Source organism: Muntiacus reevesi, chromosome X, assembly GCF_963930625.1.
Source record: "Muntiacus reevesi chromosome X, mMunRee1.1, whole genome shotgun sequence".
In the NCBI taxonomy this organism is placed as follows: Eukaryota; Metazoa; Chordata; class Mammalia; order Artiodactyla; family Cervidae; genus Muntiacus; species Muntiacus reevesi.
This window is the reverse complement of record NC_089271.1, coordinates 58,236,384-58,258,556: the sequence shown is the minus strand read 5'-3', so window position 1 is coordinate 58,258,556 and position 22,173 is coordinate 58,236,384. Positions and strand designations below refer to the sequence as shown.

The following is a 22,173-nucleotide window of genomic DNA, read 5'->3' as shown; positions in this document are numbered from 1 at the left end:
AATGCATTTGCTATAAATTATCAGCCACAGGGCCCTATAGACCAGCAATGGCAAATTCTTGACATGGCCCCCAAATTGGGCTCTAGTAGGAGTCTTGGGTGGGCATCAACTAGAACGAGTTATAGAGCTAAATTTATTCTGCAGGCCTGTGGTCTAGTCCTACTATGAGGAACACCAGAATTAAGCCAACAAATGTGTAAAGACAAAGAATCATAAGGAAATATATGGTAAAGTCATAACTCAACTGGCCACCTGGGCCCTACTTTCTCTGAGACAGCTTTTCCATAACACTTCATACCACATAGTCCTCAAAGCTACCTTCCTCTATACTATCTGGGTTATATGTGGCATCCAAGGGCTTCCCTCACAGCTCAGTCGGTAAAGAATCTGCCTGCAATGCAGGAGACCAGGGTTCAATTCCTGGGTCGGGAAGATCCCCTGGAGAAAGAAATGGCAACTCACTCTAGTATTCTTGCCTGGAGAATCCCATGGACAGAAGAGCCTGGCAAGCTACAGTCCATGGGGTCACAAGAGTCGGACACCACTTAGTGACTTTACTACCACTACTACTGTGTGGCATCCAGCAAATTCACTCATACATATTTTTTTCACTCACATATCTTATAATTATCCACATGGTTACAGTACAAAGGCTTAAAAATTATGTAGAATATTTTCAGTTTCTCCTCTGGGTATTGCAAGGTTGAGTGATATAGCAGATCATCAGAAAAAAGTATCCTCTTCTAGCATTCCAAGAATTTTTTTTTTTTTTTCCTATTTAGTGAAAAAATGCTCAGGACCTAGGCATTCTAGGCAAGCAAGGCATACAAACTTTCACTGGCCATATCAGAAGAATGTTTAAAATTAAATAATCTAGAGAGTTACTAAGACACCAGAGATCAGAAAGAGCCAAATTTACTATGCAGATTTGTAAGCAGAGGAGTGACCATCTAAAGCAAGTTGACAAACAACAAAAATTCACAAGTCAAATTTAATGTGCTGCTTCTATTTGTGTGGCTCAAGAACTGAGAATGCATTTTAGATTTAAAATAGTTGAAAAAAAATAAAAAAAATAGTATTTAAAGGCATGTGAAAACTGAACGAAATCTAAATTTCAGTGCCCATAAAATTTTACTGGAGCACAGCCACACCCGTTAGTTTTGTCTAGGACTGTTTCTATGCTGCAAAGGCAGAGCTGAATAATAGCATCAGAGACTATATAGGCCACAAAGTCTATTACTATCTGGCCCTTTACAGAAAAATGTTTGCTGACCTCTAATTAAAGTCTGGCTATGATATTTTTAAAAAACCAGAGTCAGATAAAAGATACTATGAGCTTTGTGAAAAAAAAAAAAAATCTCTAAGACTTGTGCAGTAAGAATCAGTCAACTTCTTGGCCAAAGACACCCGATGGAGGCCCTTTTGAAGTTACAAGTAGGGCTTTCTAGGTGGAGATAGTGGTAAAAAAAAAAAAAAAAAAAACGCCTGCCAATGCAGGAGACATAAGAGACTTGGGTTCCACCCATGGGAAGGGAAGATCCTCTGGAGGAGGGCATGGCAACCCACTCCAGTATTCTTGCCCAGAGAATCCTGTGGACCAAGGAGCCTGGCAGACTACAGTTCATGGGGTCGCAAAGAGTCAAACAGGACTGAAGCAAAGAGTCAAACAGGACTGAAGCGACTTAGCATGCACACACAAAGTTGCAATTAGATCCTCCTAACATAGCTAACTTGCCCCTGGGAAATGTTACTCCTAAAGTCAGGGAGTGAAGAGGACACTGATATGCACCAAAAACTCTCTGTAAGACTCCAAACAAGAAGTAACATTCAATTCCACATGAGTTGAGGTGGGAAAGAGTAGATTTAAAGGACAGAAAGAGTTCAATGAGGGTTCACTTACATTACTTCCCTCACAGAAACCTGGGGAGAGAGAGAGAGAGAATCAAAGCCACACTTACATAAAATTTGCCAAGGATACTAAATTGGGACATATTGTAAACATCAGTGAGGATGGTGTAATTCTTTGAGTTCAGAATGTAAACTACAGTTTCAATTTTATGATGTGTACCAAACAGTGCTCCATGCGTACAAAACAAATGGATGTACAATCTCCAATGTTTTACTAGAAAATGTCTGAAAAATAGTAAATTCTTGAGCACATAATGCACATGATGAATTAATTAACCCTCTTTGAAACATGATGAGGTAGAGATGAGGATTCATATCCTGATTTTCCAGATGAGAAAATGGAAAAGAAAGGAAGTTATCCAGCCATGGTCATAGTGCCGGGAGAAGAGGGAATCTTAGAGTCCTGACTTTTAATTCAGCCCATCCACAGTGCGCACTCTGAGCTGGCTCTATCCTCATCTGAAGATTGTTTTTTTTTTTTTTTTTTTTTAAGAGATGGGAGCTAGGATTCACCATCTTCTAGGAAGGCAAAACCAAATGTGCATATAGGTATACATGCACATGTTTGCTGAAATAACAGTGATGGTGTTTGTTATTTGTAGAATTGTCACAAAAAGTCTAAGCTGAAAGGGCATTTTAAGAGTATCTTAGTTTAACTTCCTTATTTTACAGATAGGGAAAACTGAGGTTCAAGCAGGGAAATTTTCTTAGCCAATGTCACAAAACTAAACCCCCTTCAAGCCCCTACTCTGTTCAAGGACATCACCTTCCTTTGACTTCCTGGTCTTTTTGATAGCATCCAACATGCCTTCCCCTTTCATCTTCCCACTCACCATCATTAGCTAATTCTCTACATGCTTGTTTCAAACACAGAGACCATCCTCTGAACAGCACATACACAGACACACACACGCACATACACACATTCTTTCAATAAGTTTCCATCAAGCAGGTTTTAATGATTTTTACCCCCGTGGTCTACAATTGTTTTTTAATCATCATTTTTTAATCCCCAAATAAGCAGACTCTTTCTTGACTAGGCTCACCCTCACCCTAAACTTCCAGCAATACTGACAATGAGAAAATGTGAGGCTCTCCTCTCTTCTTCCTCAACAGAAAAACCTGGCTAGATTACAATCGACTCTTTGCTGAGTCTTGCACCAATGACAGCATTAAAGCCTCATGGTTTATGAACTACCAAAGCTAGAAATGGATTTTTTCCTGACGTGCCAGGCTTTTAAGTCTTGTACCTGTGCCCAGTCCAGAGATTTCTGAAACCCTGAATAAAGTGGTAATCAACACTGAATACTCCATCTGAGTTAACTGACGACAACAAACAAATTAGGAAGAAAAGATTTGTCCTCCCACTCCCTCCAAGACAGGTGGAATTCCAATTTTCAACCAGACAGATTCAGAATCACCTTTAGAAAGGCCATTTGGGCAATAAAGATGCATTGTAAAAATGAAAAAAAAAATCAATAAATGTTCTCTGCAGGTAATAAGACAGCCCCCTGCCTTCAAATAGAGATAATAATGGCAGTAAACTGCAGCCACCAAACTTTAAAGGTGAAAGAAAACACCAATATTGTTTTTTTTTCCTTTTGCTTTGTTTCATGTTTTTTTAAATCACTTTCTCCTGTCCCTCAAAGGGCTCAGGATTGGAAACTGGGGTTCACATTCCAAAGGAACCAATGGGCTCCATAGTTTTGTAATGAACCCACTGGAGATTTTAATATTTCAAGGAGTTTAAAGCATTTGGCTCCATGAGCTCACAGAGGCTCATTTTCTCAAAGAAAATATTACCAAGTTTCTCTAACAAGTGATTCTAGGGTTTGAAGAATTTTGAGACCTTGCTGGATTTCCAAATGCTCGGCAATTTGAGTGATTACCCCTCTCCCAGCTTCCTTGTTTTCAAATAGTCCAAGATCCACATAATAGCAGAGCTCCTCCCAGGCAGCCCTGCCAGCTGCCCTTCTGCCTGCCTCCCTCCTTCAGCCCTAATTTCTGTAGAAAGCTCCCATGTGGAATATGTTATGACAGCAAAATCTTCCCTTTCACAATATAGTTGATCATTTCCACAATTTTCCAAAAACAACAATATCGTGACCCAGATTTTTAAAACCCAGAGGCAGCATCAAATACAATCTAATCTATCTAACTATTGAATTTGCTTTTTGCTTACTTTCTTGAACTCTTCCCATCGGATATAGTTGCTATTACCGTGGTGCCTGGGCTTACTGACATACTGCTTTAGATGGGTGCTATGGTTCATTCTCTGCTCAATAGACAGGGCCTAACTGAAGCCAAGGTATGGAGAAGAGGCAGGTTCTCACTGGAGATGCTGGGGTGATCTGAAGTCTTTGGTACTACTTAATTTCCTTTTCTGACAACCATCCTTTTGTGAGTACTCTTAAGGAACGAAGACATTGTCTCTTTCCAAACTGCCTACGCCTGGGCGCTGGGGCACTGGACCTCATATTGCCCAGTTTAAGCAGTAGCAATGTGCCACTCAGGGTAATGGGTGGAACACGCAGCATGTTTTCTTTAATGCTAAATGTTATCTGTCTTCTTATTGCCTGGGGAACTAGAAGGAAACAAAATAGGTTTCCATTTTATAGGTATTCCTTCCACCTGGCAAAAATGGTGAAAAGATAATCATCATTCCAATTGGCTATCAATAGGGAGACCAGTTAAAGGGCACATGCTTTCTAAGTTTCCTCTAGTTGCCAAGAATTCTGTGGTGCTTCTGCTATCCTCTGGTGGATGTCACCACATTCCTGCTGAAAGGTGTGGCCAATATACCTTCTACTTTTAAGACTGTCCTCAGGGATTATAGCTTTATATAAGGAAAGACTGTCTCTTTCAGTTCTGACTTAAAATTTCTAGGCCAGCGAGAAGGAAGAAAAAGGTCTTGGCAGGAAATACTTCCTTTGTGAAACATGGAGGCAGGAGTAGATATTGGTGTTTAGCAAGTGAGTTTGCTCCCAGAGCAGAGCATCTCTGTCTAGAAGCTGTTCATTAGTGTCCTTTCAAGAAGGAATACTTAGTACAGGATGGTGAGTGAAGCGGATGGGTAGGAGGCTTAAGCCTAGGGAGACTGGGAAGGAAGGAGGCAATAGCATATATAGGAGGTCTGGAAGTGTAGGAGGTCTTCTTGCTGTAAGATGTAGCCTGAGCACCTCTTGGGGCTAAGCAGATATTAACTATTTTAAGCTAAATAATACTAAGGAGCCAATTTTTGAGGCCACTTAGGCAAATATAAGATACAACTTAGCTCAGGGTTATGGGCTATTGGACAGGGTCCAAGGGAGAGAATAAAAGTTTCTCATCACTTTGGATACTTATCTACCTAGGAGCTATTAATGCAAAAAGGCCCCAAAGAGGCAGCAGCAGGAGGGAGCAGGTGCATAGACTGATGGTCTGCTGAACAGTGAGAACACTTCCTTTCTGGGGCCGAGGCCAGGAAGCCTTCACTAAGGAATAGTCTTGTATTCACCACAGAGTACAGGCTGGGGACTTGGTCTGGATTTCTCCACTTCTAACCTCTCTAATAAGGACATTTTTTCCCTCACTATGCAGGAGAATGGAACACAAGCAAGGAGGAAATTAAATCTTTTCAAATCATTAATTTTTTCTTTTGTTCCTAGGACCCACCAAGCTCCAAGCACCAGCTGGGACCAACTTCATTGCCTTTATTGCTTGTACTAACAAGGCTGCCAAAGACAGGGTTCCAGCAAGTATGAAAATTGACTTTTTAAGCCTCTTAGGTTTTTTGAACCAACACTGCCAGTGACTTTGTCCCAAAGATCATAAAATCCTGAGTCCTGATATATTGGTGTCTCTTTTTAGAAGAGAAAGAGAGAGAAAAGTGAGTGTCCAAGATCCTTTACCTTCAGCAGCTCTTTTAAAAAAGACTTTGCAGCTTCCACAAGTGAGAGCTCCATAGTGACAGCCAGAAGCTTCATCCCCACAAATCAGGCAGGTCTTCTGGGGTGGAAAGTAATAGTCGATGGGCAGAACATGGTCCCTGGTGGTCTCCAAACTGAAAAGACCCAAGAGAAATAATGAAACACATGTCAGTAGTTGGCAGAAACAGGAAGGTAGAAGTCTGAATCTTCAGGATTAAACTGCATGTGTAAATTATTATTTATTGCTTAACAGAGTCAGTGTGAAGCTGAATTTTCCTTGTACTTCTCCTAGGGATTATTTTTGTAGGGTTTCCTATCACGTGAACAGGGCCCTTCTGGATCCTATGAAAGGATTTGAGAAGTTTTCTGAAAGCAGCCAATCCCTTGGGCTATGTCTGCATGAGGGACGGATAAAGGCAGAAACCTGAGGTAAATGTCTTTAACTTAAGGTGGTGGTCATGAAACAATTTCAGAGTAATTAAATGGTATGGACTCAGTCCTAAAACCTTACTTATCCAAAGGGAGACCTATGGTGATACCAGACTAAGCATCAAAGCAGTTTGATGTGCTTTGTTCTAGTTCTCTGAGCCTTACTCTCATCTGTAAGTAGGAATAATATTACCCATCCTACTGAGCTACTTGTGTGAACAGAAGTATAAATTAGTCAAAAGGATAAAAACCTCTTGTAATGAATACAGAAGTGTGGAATTACGATTAGTATTTTCATGCTAGTCTTCTTTTTTCATTCCTTTCTTTCCTTAGGAGTCTATATAGATAAGATGGACATTTCCCCATTCCCATTCTATAACATAAAGTAGTAATTAAGTAATACACAGTGATGCTGGAAATCTTTCAGGCAACACTCCCAACTCTTAGCCATTAGAATACTCATGTTCCTTGGGCTAAGACAGAGCTTCAAAGGTCACCTAGTTAACTGTCTATCTCCAAGAGGATCTGTGTCTGTGTCCTTCCAGGTGGACTGAAAGAAAGAGCCAGAAACCCAATCCTAAAACCTTAATGGAAAGGTAGATCTTAGTCTCCCACAGTAATATATTCAAGTTTAAATAAAGGGAATATGGTTCATACTACTGAAAGGTCAAGTCTTTTTTTCTCTCCTATGTCTTATGTCTAATCATTAAACAGAACATAAGTGGTTTCCCAGGTTAATCTGCCACAGGTAGGTGACAACTGCCTATTCTCTTATCCACAAGAATGCAACCACTATTTTATTTACTTTTTTTTGCTTTTACTTATTTATTTGAGTATAATTAATTTATAATATGGTGTTAGTTTATGCTATACAACAAAGTAAATCAACTATATGAATACATATATCCCTTCCCTTTTGAACCTCCCTCCCCCATTCCACTTTCTCTAAGTCCTCACAGAGCACCATGCTGAGCTCCCTGTGCTATACAGCAGCTTTCCACTAGCTAACTATTTTACATATAGTAGAGTATACACGTCAGTCTACTCTCCCAATCCATCCAACCTTTCCCTACCCCACTGTATCCACATGTCCATTTTCTATGTCTGCATCTCTATTCCTACCCTGCAAACAGGTTCATCTGTACCATCTTTGTAGATTCCATACATATTCATTAATATATATTTGTTTTTCTCTTTCTGACTTATTCAACTCTGTATGACAACAAAGGCTGGGGATAGTGTGGATAAAACAAAAACCCTCTTGGACTGTTGGTGGGAATGTAAACTGATACAACCACTGTGGAGAAGAGTATGGAGGTTACTTAAAAAACTAAGAATATATAGCTGCTATATGACCCAGTAATCCCACTACTGGGCATATACCCTGAGAAAGTCATAATTCAAAAACACACATGTACCCCAATGTTTACTGAAGCACCATTTACAATAGCCAGGACATGGAAGCAACCTAAATGTCCATCAACAGATGAGTGGATAAAGAACCTGTGATACATATACACAGTGGAATATTACTCAGCCATAAAAAGGAACAAAATTGGTTCATTTTTAGTGATGTGGATGGACCTAGAATCAGTCACCATTTTTTATGAGTACTTTTTTCTTACTAAGGCAAGGAGGAAGGAAAATAAGCTCTAATGATAGCCTGTTTGTTGTGTTGCATGATTTCAACTCCTCAAAACAACACTGTGAGACATTTATTATTATTATTATTATTATTATTATATCAAATGAAGAAATTCAGACTGAGAGTGGAGAAGCACAAAACTTTTTGAAATCAAGTACAGGAATCTCTGACTCCAAATCTAACACAGTGTCCATTACCCTATTGTCTTCTCAGTAATCACCCTCACTTTCTACCCAGGCCTCTTTGGTTATCATATTCAGCACAATCATCAGAATCCCCCCCAAAGCATGAAATGTTATGCTCCTCTCAACCCTAAGTGAGAAACCTTGGCAGGGCAAGAGCAAAGAAGGCTTTCACTCAGGCTACACTTGACAAGCACTTTATCTCTAAGAGACAAATATTAGCCTTTATTCACAGCCAAAATACAACAGAAAGCACTCAGAAACTTTTGCTGATATGCAAACCCAGCAGCTGATTATGGTGGCCTATCTTTTCCCCCATAATTCATCCCAAGCCAGCAGGAGTCTATCCACCAAACTAAGGCTAGGAGGGCCATGAGTTCCACAGGAAAAGAGCTCAGTTCCCACATATGAATGAGCCAAAACCTAAGAACATCATTCCTTTGGCTAAAAATGTCATTTCCTTGGGTAAAAATTGTAGCTTTTTAAAAGTTTATTTATTATCCATCTTCTTACATTTCATGACTTCTATAACGAATAAAAACAGTTCAAATAAAATCAGAACGACATGTAATATTAAGGCACTTTATGTGCCAGGCCATTTCATATATATCATCTCATTTAATCTTCCCAACAACTCTGCCAGGTAGTTCTGCATCATCCCTATATTATAAGAGAGGAAGCTTCTGCTCAGGAAAACTCAGTAAACTTGTTCAAGATCACTGTTATAGTAAGTGAAAATGCCAGGTTGCCATCCTAGGTAAGTCCAACTGCAAAGTGTAGATTTGTAACCAATGACTAACTATATTATGAAATTGAAGGTCTAAATTAGGTAGATAGATTCAACTCAACTCCTCTGGACGAGGTACAGGTCTAGGTGTTGGGAATATACTAATGATCAAGATATGAACTTTGCCTCTAAGCAACTTACTATCTACTACAGAAGAAAGACAGGAAGCAAAGAACTGTATAATAACATAGTAGATGATATAATAAAGCAAAGAGCGTACTGCTACAGATGAGAAAGTACCTCAAAGATAGAAATGCTTTTTGAAAGGTATGTTGTTGTTTTTCAGTCGCCAATTTGTGTCCAAGTCTTTGTGACTCCATGGACTGTAGCACGCCAGACTTTCCTGTCCCTCACCATCTCCCAGAGTTTGTCCAAGTTGAAAAGTATAAATATATGTATGTATTTATATACATATGCATATATGTATATATACATATATTTACATATATAATGACAGTAGTTATTATTATATGAATGAAAAGTAAATATTAGATAAACAAAATATATGTATATACATGTATATATGCATATATGAATTTATGTATATATAAAATAATGACAGTAGCTATTATTATATGACTTAAAATTAAATATTAGATAAACAAAATGGGAGCCTGCATAGAGTAAATAAGTGGTCCTTTTAGAGACTTTAAAAATAGGAAATCTCATCCATATTAAAATTTAGAATACAAGTTATTTAAAAGAATATAATCAATCAAATTTATAGTCAATACTCCAAGACTGAAAAAAAATCATCATTTTAATTATTGGGGCTTCCCTCGTGTCTCAGACAGTAAAGAATCTGCCAAGAATGTGGGAGACCCAAGTTTGATTCCTGGGTCAGGAAGATTCTCTGGAGAAGGAAATGGTTACACATTCCAGTACTCTTGCTTGGAGAATTCCATGGACAGAGATGTCTATAGGGCTACAGTCCCTGGAGTTGCAAACAGTCCGACATGACTGAGCAACTAACACTTGATTCATAAGATATGAATATAATGAAATACATCTCACATAAAAATAGCTATGGATAAAGAAATTGTGGTACATATATACAATTGAATATTATTCAGCCATAAAAAGGAACATGTTTGAGTCAGTTCTAATGTGGTGGAAGAATCTAGAACCTATTATACAGAGTGAAGTAAGACAGAAAGAGAAAAACAAATCTCGGATATTAACACATATATATGGAATCTAGAAAGTTGGTACTGATGAACCTGTTTCCAGAGTAGCAATAGAGATGCAGACACAGAGTACAGACATACGGGAAAGGGAAGTGGGGAGGAAGGAGAGGGAGGGTTGTATGGAGAGAGTAACATGGAAACATATACACTACCACATGTGAAATAGATAGTTAATGGGAATTTACTGTATGACTCAGGGAGCTCAACCTGGAGCTCTGTGACAATCTAGAGGAGTGGGATGGTGGTAGGAGGTGGGATGAAGGTTGAAGAAGAAGGGGACATACATATACCTAAAACTATACAAAAAAGATCTTCATGACCCAGATAACCACGATGGTGTCATCACTCACCTAAAGCCATTCTGGAGTGCAAAGTCAAGTGAGCCTTAGGAAGCATCACTACAAACAAAGCTAGAGGAGGTGATGGAATTCCACTTGAGCTATTTCAAATCCTAAAAGATGATGCTGTGAAAGTGCTGCACTCAATATGCCAGCAAATTTGGAAAACTCAGTAGTGGCCACAGGACCGGAAAAGGTCAGTTTTCATTCTGATCCCAAAGAAAAACAATGCCAAAGAATGTTCAACCTACTGCACAATTGCACTCATTTCACACACTAGTAAAGTAATGCTCAAAATTCTCCAAGCCAAGCTTCAGCAGTATGTGAACCGTGAACTTCCAGATGTTCAAGCTGGATTTAGAAAAGGTAGAGGAACCAGAGATCAAATTGTCAACATCTGTTGGATCACTGAGAAAGCAAGAGAGATCCAGAAAAGCATCTACTTCTGCTTTATTGACTATGTTAAAGCCTTTGACTGTGTGGATCACAACAAGCTCTGGAGAATTCTTAGAGATGTGAGTATCAGACCACCTTACCTGCCTCCTGAGAAATCTCTATGCAGGTCAAGAAGCAACAGTTAGAACTGGACATGGGACAACAGACTGGTTCCAGACTGGGAAAGGAGTATGTCAAGGCTGTATATTGTCACACTGCTAATTTAACGTATGCAGAGTACATCATGCGAAATGCTGGGCTGGATGAAGCACAAGTTGGAATCGAGATTGCTGAGAGAAATATCAATAACCTCAAATACGCAGATGATACCACCCTCATGGCAGAAAGCGAAGAAGAACTAAAGAGCCTCTTGGTGAAATTGAAAGAGGAGAGTGAAAAAGCTGGCTTAAAACTCAACATTCAAAAAACAAAGATCATGGCATCTGGTCCAATCACTTCATGGCAAATAGATGGGGAAACAGTGACAAGACTATTTTCTTGGGCTCCAAAATAACTGCAGATTGTGATTGCAACCATGAAATTAAAAGATGCTTGCTCCTTGGAAGAAAAGCTATGAGACCAATCTAGACAGCATATTAAAAAACAGTCTGCCAACAAAGGCCTTTCTAGTTAAAGCTATTGTTTTTCCAGTAGTCATGTATGGAAGTGAGAGTTGGACTATAAAGAAAGCTGAGTGCTGAAGAATTGATGCTCTTGAACTGTGGTGTTAGAGAAGACTCTTGAGAGTCCCCTGAACTGCAAGGAGATCCAACCAGTCCATCCTAAAGGACATCAGTCCTGGGTGTTCATTGGAAGGACTGATGCTGAAGCTGAAACTCCAACACTTTGGCCACCTGATGTGAAGAACTGACTCATTGGAAAAGGTCCTGATACTCAGAAAGATTGAAGTCAGGAGGAGAATGGGATGACAGAGGATAAGACGGTTGGATGGCATCACCAACTCGATGGACATGAATTTGAGCAAGCTCTGGAAGTTGGTGATGGACAGGAAAGCCTGGCATGCTGCAGTCCATGGGGTCGCGAAGAGTTGGACATGACTGCATGACTGAACTGAACTGATGGCTGATTCACGTTGAAGTGTGGTAGAAACCAACACAATAATGTAAAACAATTCCCCTTCAATTAAAATTAAATAAATTTAAAATGTAAAAAAAAAAAAAGAAAAACTTTAAAAGATGTGGAAGAGGAGAAGAAATAATGAAGGCAATTTTACAATTTGAATTTTTCCTAAATACAACCCACTTTGGCTAGAGGCCTGAGATATGACCTTAACATGCCAGTATCTGCCAACCTCCCACCTCCTCTCTCTGGCAAAATTGTTTCGACAGGATTCCCACTGACCCTGACAAAGGGCACACTGCTATTCTGTCTCATGGACTGATCTTCTGGCACTGGAAATGAAAATTCCGATTGCAGTCCCTCTCCCATATTTGTATTCTAGAGAAACTCATGCACATTTGTACCAGGAGGTATGTGCAGAAATGGACATTGCAGCTTTGTTTATAGAAGCAGAAATGATATAGGAGAAAGAATGAATAAATTATAGAATATTCATTCAATGAAATACAATTCAGTAAAGACAAGGAACAGAATACATCTACAAACAGGTGGATTTTCACAAGCTAATGTTGCAGGAAAAAACATAACTCATAATAGCCTACATACAATATGATTCAATTGGATAAAGTTTAAAAAGAAGTAAAAGCAAACAATATATAATTTGGGAATATATATGTGAAAAACATAAAAATGTCAGGGAGTAATAAACCCCAAATATAGCATAGTGGTTATCTCTGAGGTGGTAATGATATAATGAAAGGAGGTACAAACTGATTTGTGCATTCAGTAAAAAACATGTATTAAGCACCCGCTACATATTAAGCACCATTCTGGGTCCAAGTGTTAGGTTGGAGAAAATAAAAATGTTAATGTTCTCATTCCTTAATTGGAGTTCATGAACGTTGTTTTATTATCATACTATATAAGTAACTTGAATGTTACATGTATTCCTTTGTATAGCTATAACATAACACAATTTAAAAAAAAGACTAAAAGAACAACCTCTGAAATTTCTAACAAGCACATCCCTAAATAACTCTAACTGGAAGCACAGCAGAGGTTTCCTTTGAGAATACGTAACTGCAGAATTTTCACACAACATTATGTTTTTTCCCACCTCCCCTGGGTTATGTGCTCACTTATTATCCCAATGCTTGGCATTCAGTTTTATGAAGTCTGAAACAAAAGCCCTGCCACATAAAATGGAAATTTTCCAAACAAGAACATGACTTGCTTTTCTCCAATGGTTTCACAATTAATTAAATGAAAGTGGATTACTAGAAGGTATAGGCTTACAACGAAGAAGGCAATGGCACCCCACTCCAGTACTCTTGCCTGGAAAATCCCATGGACAGAGGAGCCTGGTAGGCTGCAGTCCATGGGGTCGCGAAGAGTCCGACATGACTGAGCGACTTCACTTTCACTTTTCACTTTTATGCATTGGAGAAGGAAATGGCAACCCACTCCAGTGTTCTTGCCTGGAGAATCCCAGGAATGGGGTCGCACAGAGTCGGACACGACTGAAGTGACTTAGCAGCAATAGGCTTACAAACGCCAGCTCAACCATGAGAAAGTTGGACTCAGAAACCCTTAGCACCCAGTTATAATCTCAGTCTTTCTCTCTCTCTCCCTCCCTGTGTCTCTCTCCCTTTCTCTCTTTCTCACTCCTTCTCTATCTCTCTGGATCTCTCTCTGTCTCCCTGTCTTTCTCTATCTCTTTCTTTCTCGTTGTCTCTCAGACTTGAGGATACTTTAGATACCTTAGGGAGTCTAACTAATGTAAGCAAAGATCCTCAATGACTATGGAACCAGGATAAAATGCAAAAGTCACAGACCAGTCTTACCTGTTTGGGAGAGAACGCAAAATTGGTAGGGCTTTTGAGCAAGCCAGACCTAGGTTAAAATGTTGCCTCTACCACTGAACCTTGGGTCTAGTAATTAGGCTCTCTGAGATCAACTTGCCTCATCTAAAAAGTGAGGATATTTTCTACCCTTAGGACTTTTGTGAGACTTACATTGAATAATAAATGTTAACCCCTTCCCTCTATGCCTGTCACATGGTGGCTGCATTGTAAGTCTAGGGTGCCATTACCTTGTGTCATGCCATAAAAAATGAAATCTCTTATAGTCTTAAAATAAAAAGGACCATCATTCTTGGCTATACAGTGTTTTTAGTGAGAGTGTTAGTCTAGCTCAGTCATGATTGACTCTTTGAGAACCCATGGACTGTAGCCTGCCAGGTTCCTCTGTCCATGGAATTCTCCAGGCAAGAATACTGGAGTGGGTTGCCATTCCAATCTCCAGGGGATCTTCCCAACCCAGGGATTGAACCTGGGTCTCCTGCATTGCAGGCAGATTCTTTTCCATCTGAGCCACCAGGGAAATCCCATACAGTGTTTTTAAGAAACAGCAAATACAGATGGAGAGAGAAGAGCAAAAGGCTATATATGCGAAGCTGTATCATTTTTTATATATTCCTCTGTACTTTTCAAACAAGAAAGGATTTAGGAAACCACCAAATATCTTTACAGAGCATCATATTTTTCCTCATGTGGAGTCATTAAAATGTTTTTATTAATGACATTGTGGAATATAATGAAAACTTTACATGAATTTCTAAGATAAAAATCAAAGAGTTCAAAGTTATTTTCTCTTCACAGATGGCTTGAACCTACTTTTGTGAGGGTATAATGGATATTTCAGTAGTAAGTCTCTTTTTCCCTAACAGCCTGAGATTTGAAATTTGATGAATATCTGTTCAAGAAAACAGTGATGGTTTCTTTTAAAAGTACTACATGAGCTTATGTTATATCTTTCAAATTCTCTTTAGTGATGCTTTTTGTTGAAGTGGGAAAGTAAACAGGTAGAACATATGATTTTCATGGTCATTTTTGCCATTTTATAATAAGTCACTGAACAAATAATTTTGCTTAAATTTCTTCATGTGAAAAATGTATAAAGAAATACGGTACTCACAAGACTGCCATGAAGATTCCATGATATTTTGGAGGTAAAGCAGCTTACGTCATTGCTGAGAAGGCAGTTGGGATTTTGAGAAACATTCCTTGAATCCATGGAAAGCATTACCATCTTAACAATGCTAAATCTTCTCACACAAGAACCCAACTCCACACACCAGCCTATTAGTACCAGCACCAAGACTCCTGGGGCTACAAAACGAGCTGCGCCAAGCCTCAGCCCTCCCCATCCACAAGCTGGTACCAGATTTGGAACCTCATAGAATGTGAAGCCAGCCATACCAGGGCCAAGCTCTGCCTATCAGGAGTTGGCACTAGCCCCAGGAAGCCTTTGGGCACACTGTCAACTGAGTCAGGATATAGCCCCACCCACCATCATGCTGGCAGCCACTGCACAAAGGAAGGCCTGGCAGCCAATCAAGCTAGAAATCAACCACACCTACCAGCATTCCCACAGTAATCAGCCTTGTCACAACAGAAGGACACACACATATATAAGGGGGCACCATCAGAACATATTTCTCTGATGAACAGAGGGGAAGTGCTGCTGGGTCTCATAGAACATTCTCTATATTAGATCACTTCACCAAGAATGTGAAACACAATAACTGATCTGCCGAATAAGCAGAATAAAAACAGAAAATTCGGTAAAATGAGGAGATAGAATATATTCCAAATGAAGGAACAAGACAAAACCTCAGATAATGAACTAAGTGAAGTGGAGATAAACAATATATCCAAAAATGAGTTCAAGGTAATGATAATAAAGGTGCTCGATGAACTTGGGGAAAAAATGGTTAAACAGAATTTTTAAAAAGATATAGAAAATATAGAGAAAAATCAAACGGAGCTGAAGAATACAACTAAAACAAAGATTAGAAGGAATCAACCATAGATTAGGTGGTACAAAGGAATGAATCACCAAATTGGAATATAAACTAGTGGAAATCATCCATGCTGAAGGTAAAAAAAAATAATTTAAATTTAAATATTTAAATGAGAAAAGTTTAAAAGATGTATGGGAAAACATAAAGCATACTACCAATCACATTATAGGGATTCCAGAAGGAGAAGACAAAGATAAATGGGCATATAGCTTATTTGAAAAAAAAAAAAAAAAAAAAAGCTGAAAACTTCCCTAACTAGGGAAAGGAAAAGGACACTAAGGTCCAGAAAACACAAAAAGTCCCAAACAAATGAATGCTAAAAGATCCAGGTGATGGAAGTAACGTCCGATGCTGTAAAGAACAATATTGCATAGGAATATGAAATGTTATGTCCATGAATCAAGGCAAATTGGAAGTGGTCAAACAGGAGATGGCAAAAGTGAGCATTGATATTATAGGAATCGGTGAACTAAAATGGACTTGAATGGGTGAATTTAATTCAGATGAACATTATATCTACTACTGTAGGCAATAATCCCTTAGAAGAAATGTAGTCACCCTCACAGTCAACAAGAGTCCAAAATGCAATGCTTGGGTGCAATCTCAAAAACGACAGAATGATCTCTGTTTGTTTCCAAGGCAAATCATTCAATATCAGAGTAATCCAAGTCTATGTCCCAACCACTAATGCTGAAGAAGCTGAAGTTTAATGGTTCTATAAAGACCAATAAGAATTTCTAGAGTTAACACTGAAGAAATATGCCCTTTTCACCATAGGGGATGGAATGCAAAAGTAGGAAGTCAAGAGATACCTGGAGTAACAGACAACTTTGGCCTTGGAGTATAAAATGAAGCATGGTAAAGACCAACAGAGTTGTGCCAAAAGAAGACATTGGTTATAGCAAACACCCTCTTCCAAAAACACAAGAGACGACTCTACACATGGAATTCACCATATGGCCAATACCAAAAGCAGATTGATTATATTCTTTGCAGCCAAAGATGGAGAAGCTCTATACAGTCAGCAAAAACAAGCACAGGAGCTGAATGTGGTTCAGATCATGAACTCCTTATTGCCAAATTCAGACTTAACCTGAAGATTGGAAAACCACTAGACCATTCAGGTATGACCTAAATCAAATCCCTTACTATTATACAGTGGAAGTGACACATAGATTCAAGGGATCAGATCTGATAGACAGAGTACCAGGATAACTATGGATGGAGGTTCAGAACATTGCAGAGGAGACTTATCAAGACCACCCCCAAGAAAAAGAAATGCATAAAGGCAAAATGGTTGTTTGAGGAGGGCTTACAAATAGCTGAGAAAAGAAGAGAAGCTAAAGGTAAAAGAGAAAAGGAAAGATATACCCACTTGAATGCAGAGTTCTAAGAATAGCAAGGAGAGGTAAGAAAGCCTTCTTCAGTGATCAATGCAAAGAAATAGAGGAAAAGAAGAGAATGGAAAGACTAGAGATGTTTTCAAGAAAATTAGAGATACCAAAGGAATATTTCATGCAAAGATGGGCACAATAAAGGACAGAAATGGAATGGACCTAAGAGAAGCAGAAGATATTATGAAGAGGTGGCAAGACTACACAGAAAAACTATACAAAAAAGATCTTCACGACCCAGATAACTAAGATGGTGTGAACACTCACCTATAGCCAGACATCCTGGAGTCCAAAGTCAAGTGGGCCTTAGGAAGCATCACTAAGAACAGAGCTAGTGGAGGTGATGGAATTCTCAGCCGAGCTATTTCAAATTCAAAAAGATGATACTGTTAAAAGTGCTGCATTCAAAATGCCAGGAAATTTGGAAAATTTGGCAGTGGCCACAGGACTGGAAATGGTCAGTTTTCATTCCAATCCCAAAGAAATACAATGTCAAAGAATGGTCAAACTACCGCACAGTTGCACTCATCTCACACACCAGCAAAGTAATGCTCAAAATTCTCCAAATCAGGCTTCAACAGTATGTGAACCATGAACTTCCAGATGTTCAAGCTGGATTTAGAAAAGGCAGAGGAACCAGAGATCAAATTGCCAACATCTGCTAGATCACAGAAAAAAGCAAGAAAGTTCCAGAAATATATCTACTTTTGCTTTGTTGACTACAGCAAAGTCTTTGACTGTGTGGATCACAACAAACTGCGGAAGTCTTCAAGAGATGAGAATGTAAGTTCACATTATGTGCCTACTGAGAAATCTATATGTAAGTCAAGAAACAACAGTTAGAACCAGACATGGAACAAGAGACTGGTTCCATATTGGGAAAGGAGTACGTCAAGGCTGTATATTGTCACCCTGCTTATTTAACTTAAATCACGTGAAATACTAGGCTGGATGAAGCACAAGCTGGAATCAAGATTGCCAGGAGAAATATCAATAGCCTCAGACATGCAGATGACACAACCCTTATGCCAGAAAGCAAAGAGGAACTGAAGAGCCTCTTGATGAAAATGAAAGAGAAGAGTGAAAAAGTTGGCTTAAAACTCAACATTCAAGAATTGAAGATCATGGCATCTGGTCCCACCACTTCATGGCAAGTAGATGGGAAAATAATGGAAACAGTGAGAGACTTTGTTTTCTTGGGCTCCAAAACCACTGCACATGGTGACTGTACCTATGAAATTAAAAGACTTTGTTCTTTGGAAGAAAAACTATGACCAACCTAAACAGCATATTAAAAAACAGAGACATTACCTCGCCGACAAATGTCCATCTAGTCAAAGCTATGGTTTTTATAGGAGTCATGTATGGATGTTAGAGTTGGACCATAAAGAAAGCTGAACTTGAAGAACTGAAACTTTTGAATTGTGATGTTGGAGTAGACTCTTGAGAGTCCCTTGGACTGCAAGGAAATACAAGCGGTCCATTCTAACCCTGGCCTGCTGTAGTCCATGGGGTTGCCAAGTGTTGGACATGACTGAGCTATTGAACTGAACTGAACTTTCTTTTTTATAGTGTCTTTGTTTTTTGGTATCAGTGTAAAGGTGGCCTCCTAGAATGAATTTGGGTGTCTTTCATCCTCTTCAATTTTTCTGTAATATTTTGAAAATAATAGGTATTAATTTTTCCTTTTATGTTTGTAGGAATTCACCTATGAAGTCCTCCAGTCCTGATTTTGCTTGCTGGAAGATTTTTGCTTTTATTACAAACTCACTTTCACTTCTAGTTATTGATCTGTGCAAACTATTTGTTTCCTTTTGATTCATTCTTGGCAGGTTGAATCTTTCTAGAAATTTGTCATCTTAATAAAAATGCTTTTCTTACTTCCTCTACAATCTGGATGATTTTTACTTTCTTTTCCTTGTCTATTTCCCCTGGCTGCATTCTCTAATACACTGGTGAATAGAAATGGTGACAGTGAACATCCTTGCCTCAATTTGCTCTTACAGGGAAATCTTTCATTCTTTAACTCTTAAATATGATACATGCATGCGTGCTAAGTCACTTCAGTCATGTCTGCTCTTTGAGCCCCTGTGGACTATAGCCTGGAAGGCTCCTCTGTCCATGGGATTCTCCAGGTAAGAATAGTGGAGTGGGTTGCCATGCCCTACTCTAGGGGATCTTCCTGACCCAGGGTCAAACCCACATCTCCTGTGTCTCCTGCATGAAAGGAGGATTCTTTACCACTGAGTCACCAGGGAATCCCCATATTTATGATAGCTGCTGGTTTTTCATAGATATCCATTATCAGAGCAAGATTTTTACTTTTACCTGTTTGTTACTAATTTAATCATGAAAAAGTATTAGAGATTTTTCCAATTATTTTCAGCATCTATTGAGATGATCATGATGCCTTTGTTCTCTTAAATATAGTGCATTATATTTATTAGTTGATTTTCTAACCTTACCTTCCTGAGATAAATCTCAATTTTACATTCTTTATATAAACCCTACTTGGTCACTATACTGCTCTTTTATTTGATGCTGGTTTGCTATTATTTTGTTGAGGATCTTTTTTTAAAATCTATGTTCAAAAGTGATCTCTAGTTTGTGTGTGTATATGTGTGTGTGTGTGTGTGTGTGTGTGTGTGTGTGTGTGTGTGTGATATCTTTGGTTTTGGAGAATCACAGAATTTTGGAGGAAGTGTTTTCACTTGTATTTTTTGGAAGAGTTTGTGAAGGATTGGTAATCAGTTCAATTCAGTTGCTCAGTCACGTCCAACTCTTTGCAACCCCACAGCATGCCAAACCTCCCTGTCCTTCGCCAACTTCCAAAACTGGCTCAAACTCATGTTCATTGAATCAGTGATGCTATCCAACCATCTTGTCCTCTGTCATCCCCCTTCTCCTCCCACCTTCTATTTTTCCCAGTATCAGGATCTTTTCCAATGAGTCGGCTCTTCTCATCAGGTGGCCAAATTATTGGAGCTTCAGCCGCAGCATCAGTCCTTCAATTAATATTCAGGACTGATTTCCTTTACAAAATGGCAGAAGGGCAAGTAAGCTCTCTGGGGCCTTTTATAAGAGCACTAATTCCACTCAATGCAGGTGCCACGCTCATATACTTAGCATTTCCTAAAGGTCCCAACTTCTAATACCATCATATAGGGCATTAGGATTTCAACCTATGGGTTTATGTGGGGATAAAAATATTCAGACCTTAGAAATAGGCATTCATAGCTATAAATTTCTCTTTAAATACTGCTTTAGCATATGTGCATCCCATAAGTTTAGTAATGTTACAATTTTGTTTCATTCACCTCAAGTATTTTCTTATTTCTGATGTGATTTTTTTTTGTTTGACTCATTGTTTATTTAGGATTGTGTTTCACAGCTTTCCTTCTGGTAGTGATACCTAGTTACTTCTATTATGATCAGAGAACATACAGCAGATTTACTTGAATAAATGTTCCTAGGATTAGTTGCAAGCCGTTTTTTTCCTTTCCAGAATTCTAGAAAAGCTAATTTTCACAATTTTTTTAGTGCGTATGTTGATTTTAAAAAAGAGGAGATTTATGGCAGTATTCACTTTACCATTCTTGATGCCTTGTTTTCCAAGTCAGTTTATATTTCGTGTGATACAAGAATCACCCCTCCCCCAATACACACACATTAATCCTCATCATACATCAGAAAAGGGGTAAGAAGTTGTTAATACTTTTCATTCATCCATTCAAAAATTCATAACATTCATATATTATGAAGAGAGCTCTGATAAATGGTGGTTACATGAAGATGAGAAAGACACAGCCCCTGTCCTTTAATAGCTTTCATGGGCTCATTTTGGTCCATGACAAGTATCTGAATGATCAATGCAAGATATAGCAAGATAAATACTATAAAAGGGGCCAAGATGGTGATTACTATAGAATCAGAAAATGTGTGTGTTGCCTGAGGGGTTTAGGGAGTAAAGCCCACTATTTACTAAATGCAATTACTAACCAAGCTAGATGTTTTACATATTCATCCGTTACTCTAGAATAGATCAGATGCCCATAGCTCTAATGCATACTCAAGTCTCAAACCTGACATTCAGAGACTGCTTTGCACAATACACAATGATGGATAGAAAAATATGTCACTATGCACCAGGCAGTTATAGGCCTACTTGTGATTTCCATTTTCCTGAAGTTTTTATCACTGACGATCATGCTAAGACAGCAACACATTTTTTTTTTTAAATCAGTGTACCCCACCAAAATGTCAAGGCTGTCCTTTTCCCCATAAATCACTTTCAGAAATGGGGCTGAACAGTGAATCCTTACTACAGTCATGTCCTTATAATTCCCAAGTTACATCTGCTGTATTCTGTGAGCCAAAATCTTCCCAATGGCGTCTGAGCCGTCAGAGCCAATTGGTCACATAAGAACTAGCCAGATTCCTTTCTGCAGTGTCATCAGATCTGAGGACTGAGAGCTGTTTCCACATTCTTTGTTTCCAGAATCCATTGCCAAGAAGGCAGAAAATGAGAAAACAACTTGATTTTAATTTACCTGTCAAATATTACTAGACCAATATTTTCCTCATAGCCTCCATTTGAAATCTGATACTAGAAGTATTATTTACTGAAGGCATACTGTGTGTTAAGCACTGTTGAAAGTGCATAATCACCACAACCACTACTGCAGGATATGTAGAATATATTTTAAAATGAAGAGCCAGAGGCATTGAACAATTTCTTCAAGATCACACAGCTAATAAAGTAGAAAAGTCAGGACTTGAATGCATATTTGACTAACTTCAAAACCTATACTTTGTTCACCATACTATCTATACGGCACTGCATCTCAGTGATTGTCAGGGCTGGATGGCTCTGAGAGATCATCTAGTCCAGTGTTTCCCATCCTTGGGTACACAGTAAAATTGCTAGAGGAGTTTCCCATGCAGTGGATATGCCAATGCATCTCCCCACAATCCCAATTTTGATTTAATTTAACTAGGGTGGAGTCTGGGAATCC

General features: G+C 38.8%; 1 protein-coding gene across 1 annotated transcript in view; it reads right to left on the bottom strand.

Annotated features, from left to right (window-relative positions):
• AR (androgen receptor) overlaps positions 1-22,173 on the bottom strand; it is a 193,966-nt gene that overhangs the window by 77,501 nt on the left and 94,292 nt on the right. Inside the window, exon 2 of the mRNA XM_065915671.1 lies at positions 5,799-5,950. Within this exon, the coding sequence (XP_065771743.1) occupies positions 5,799-5,950 (152 nt within the window). The remainder of the gene's footprint in view (positions 1-5,798; positions 5,951-22,173) is intronic.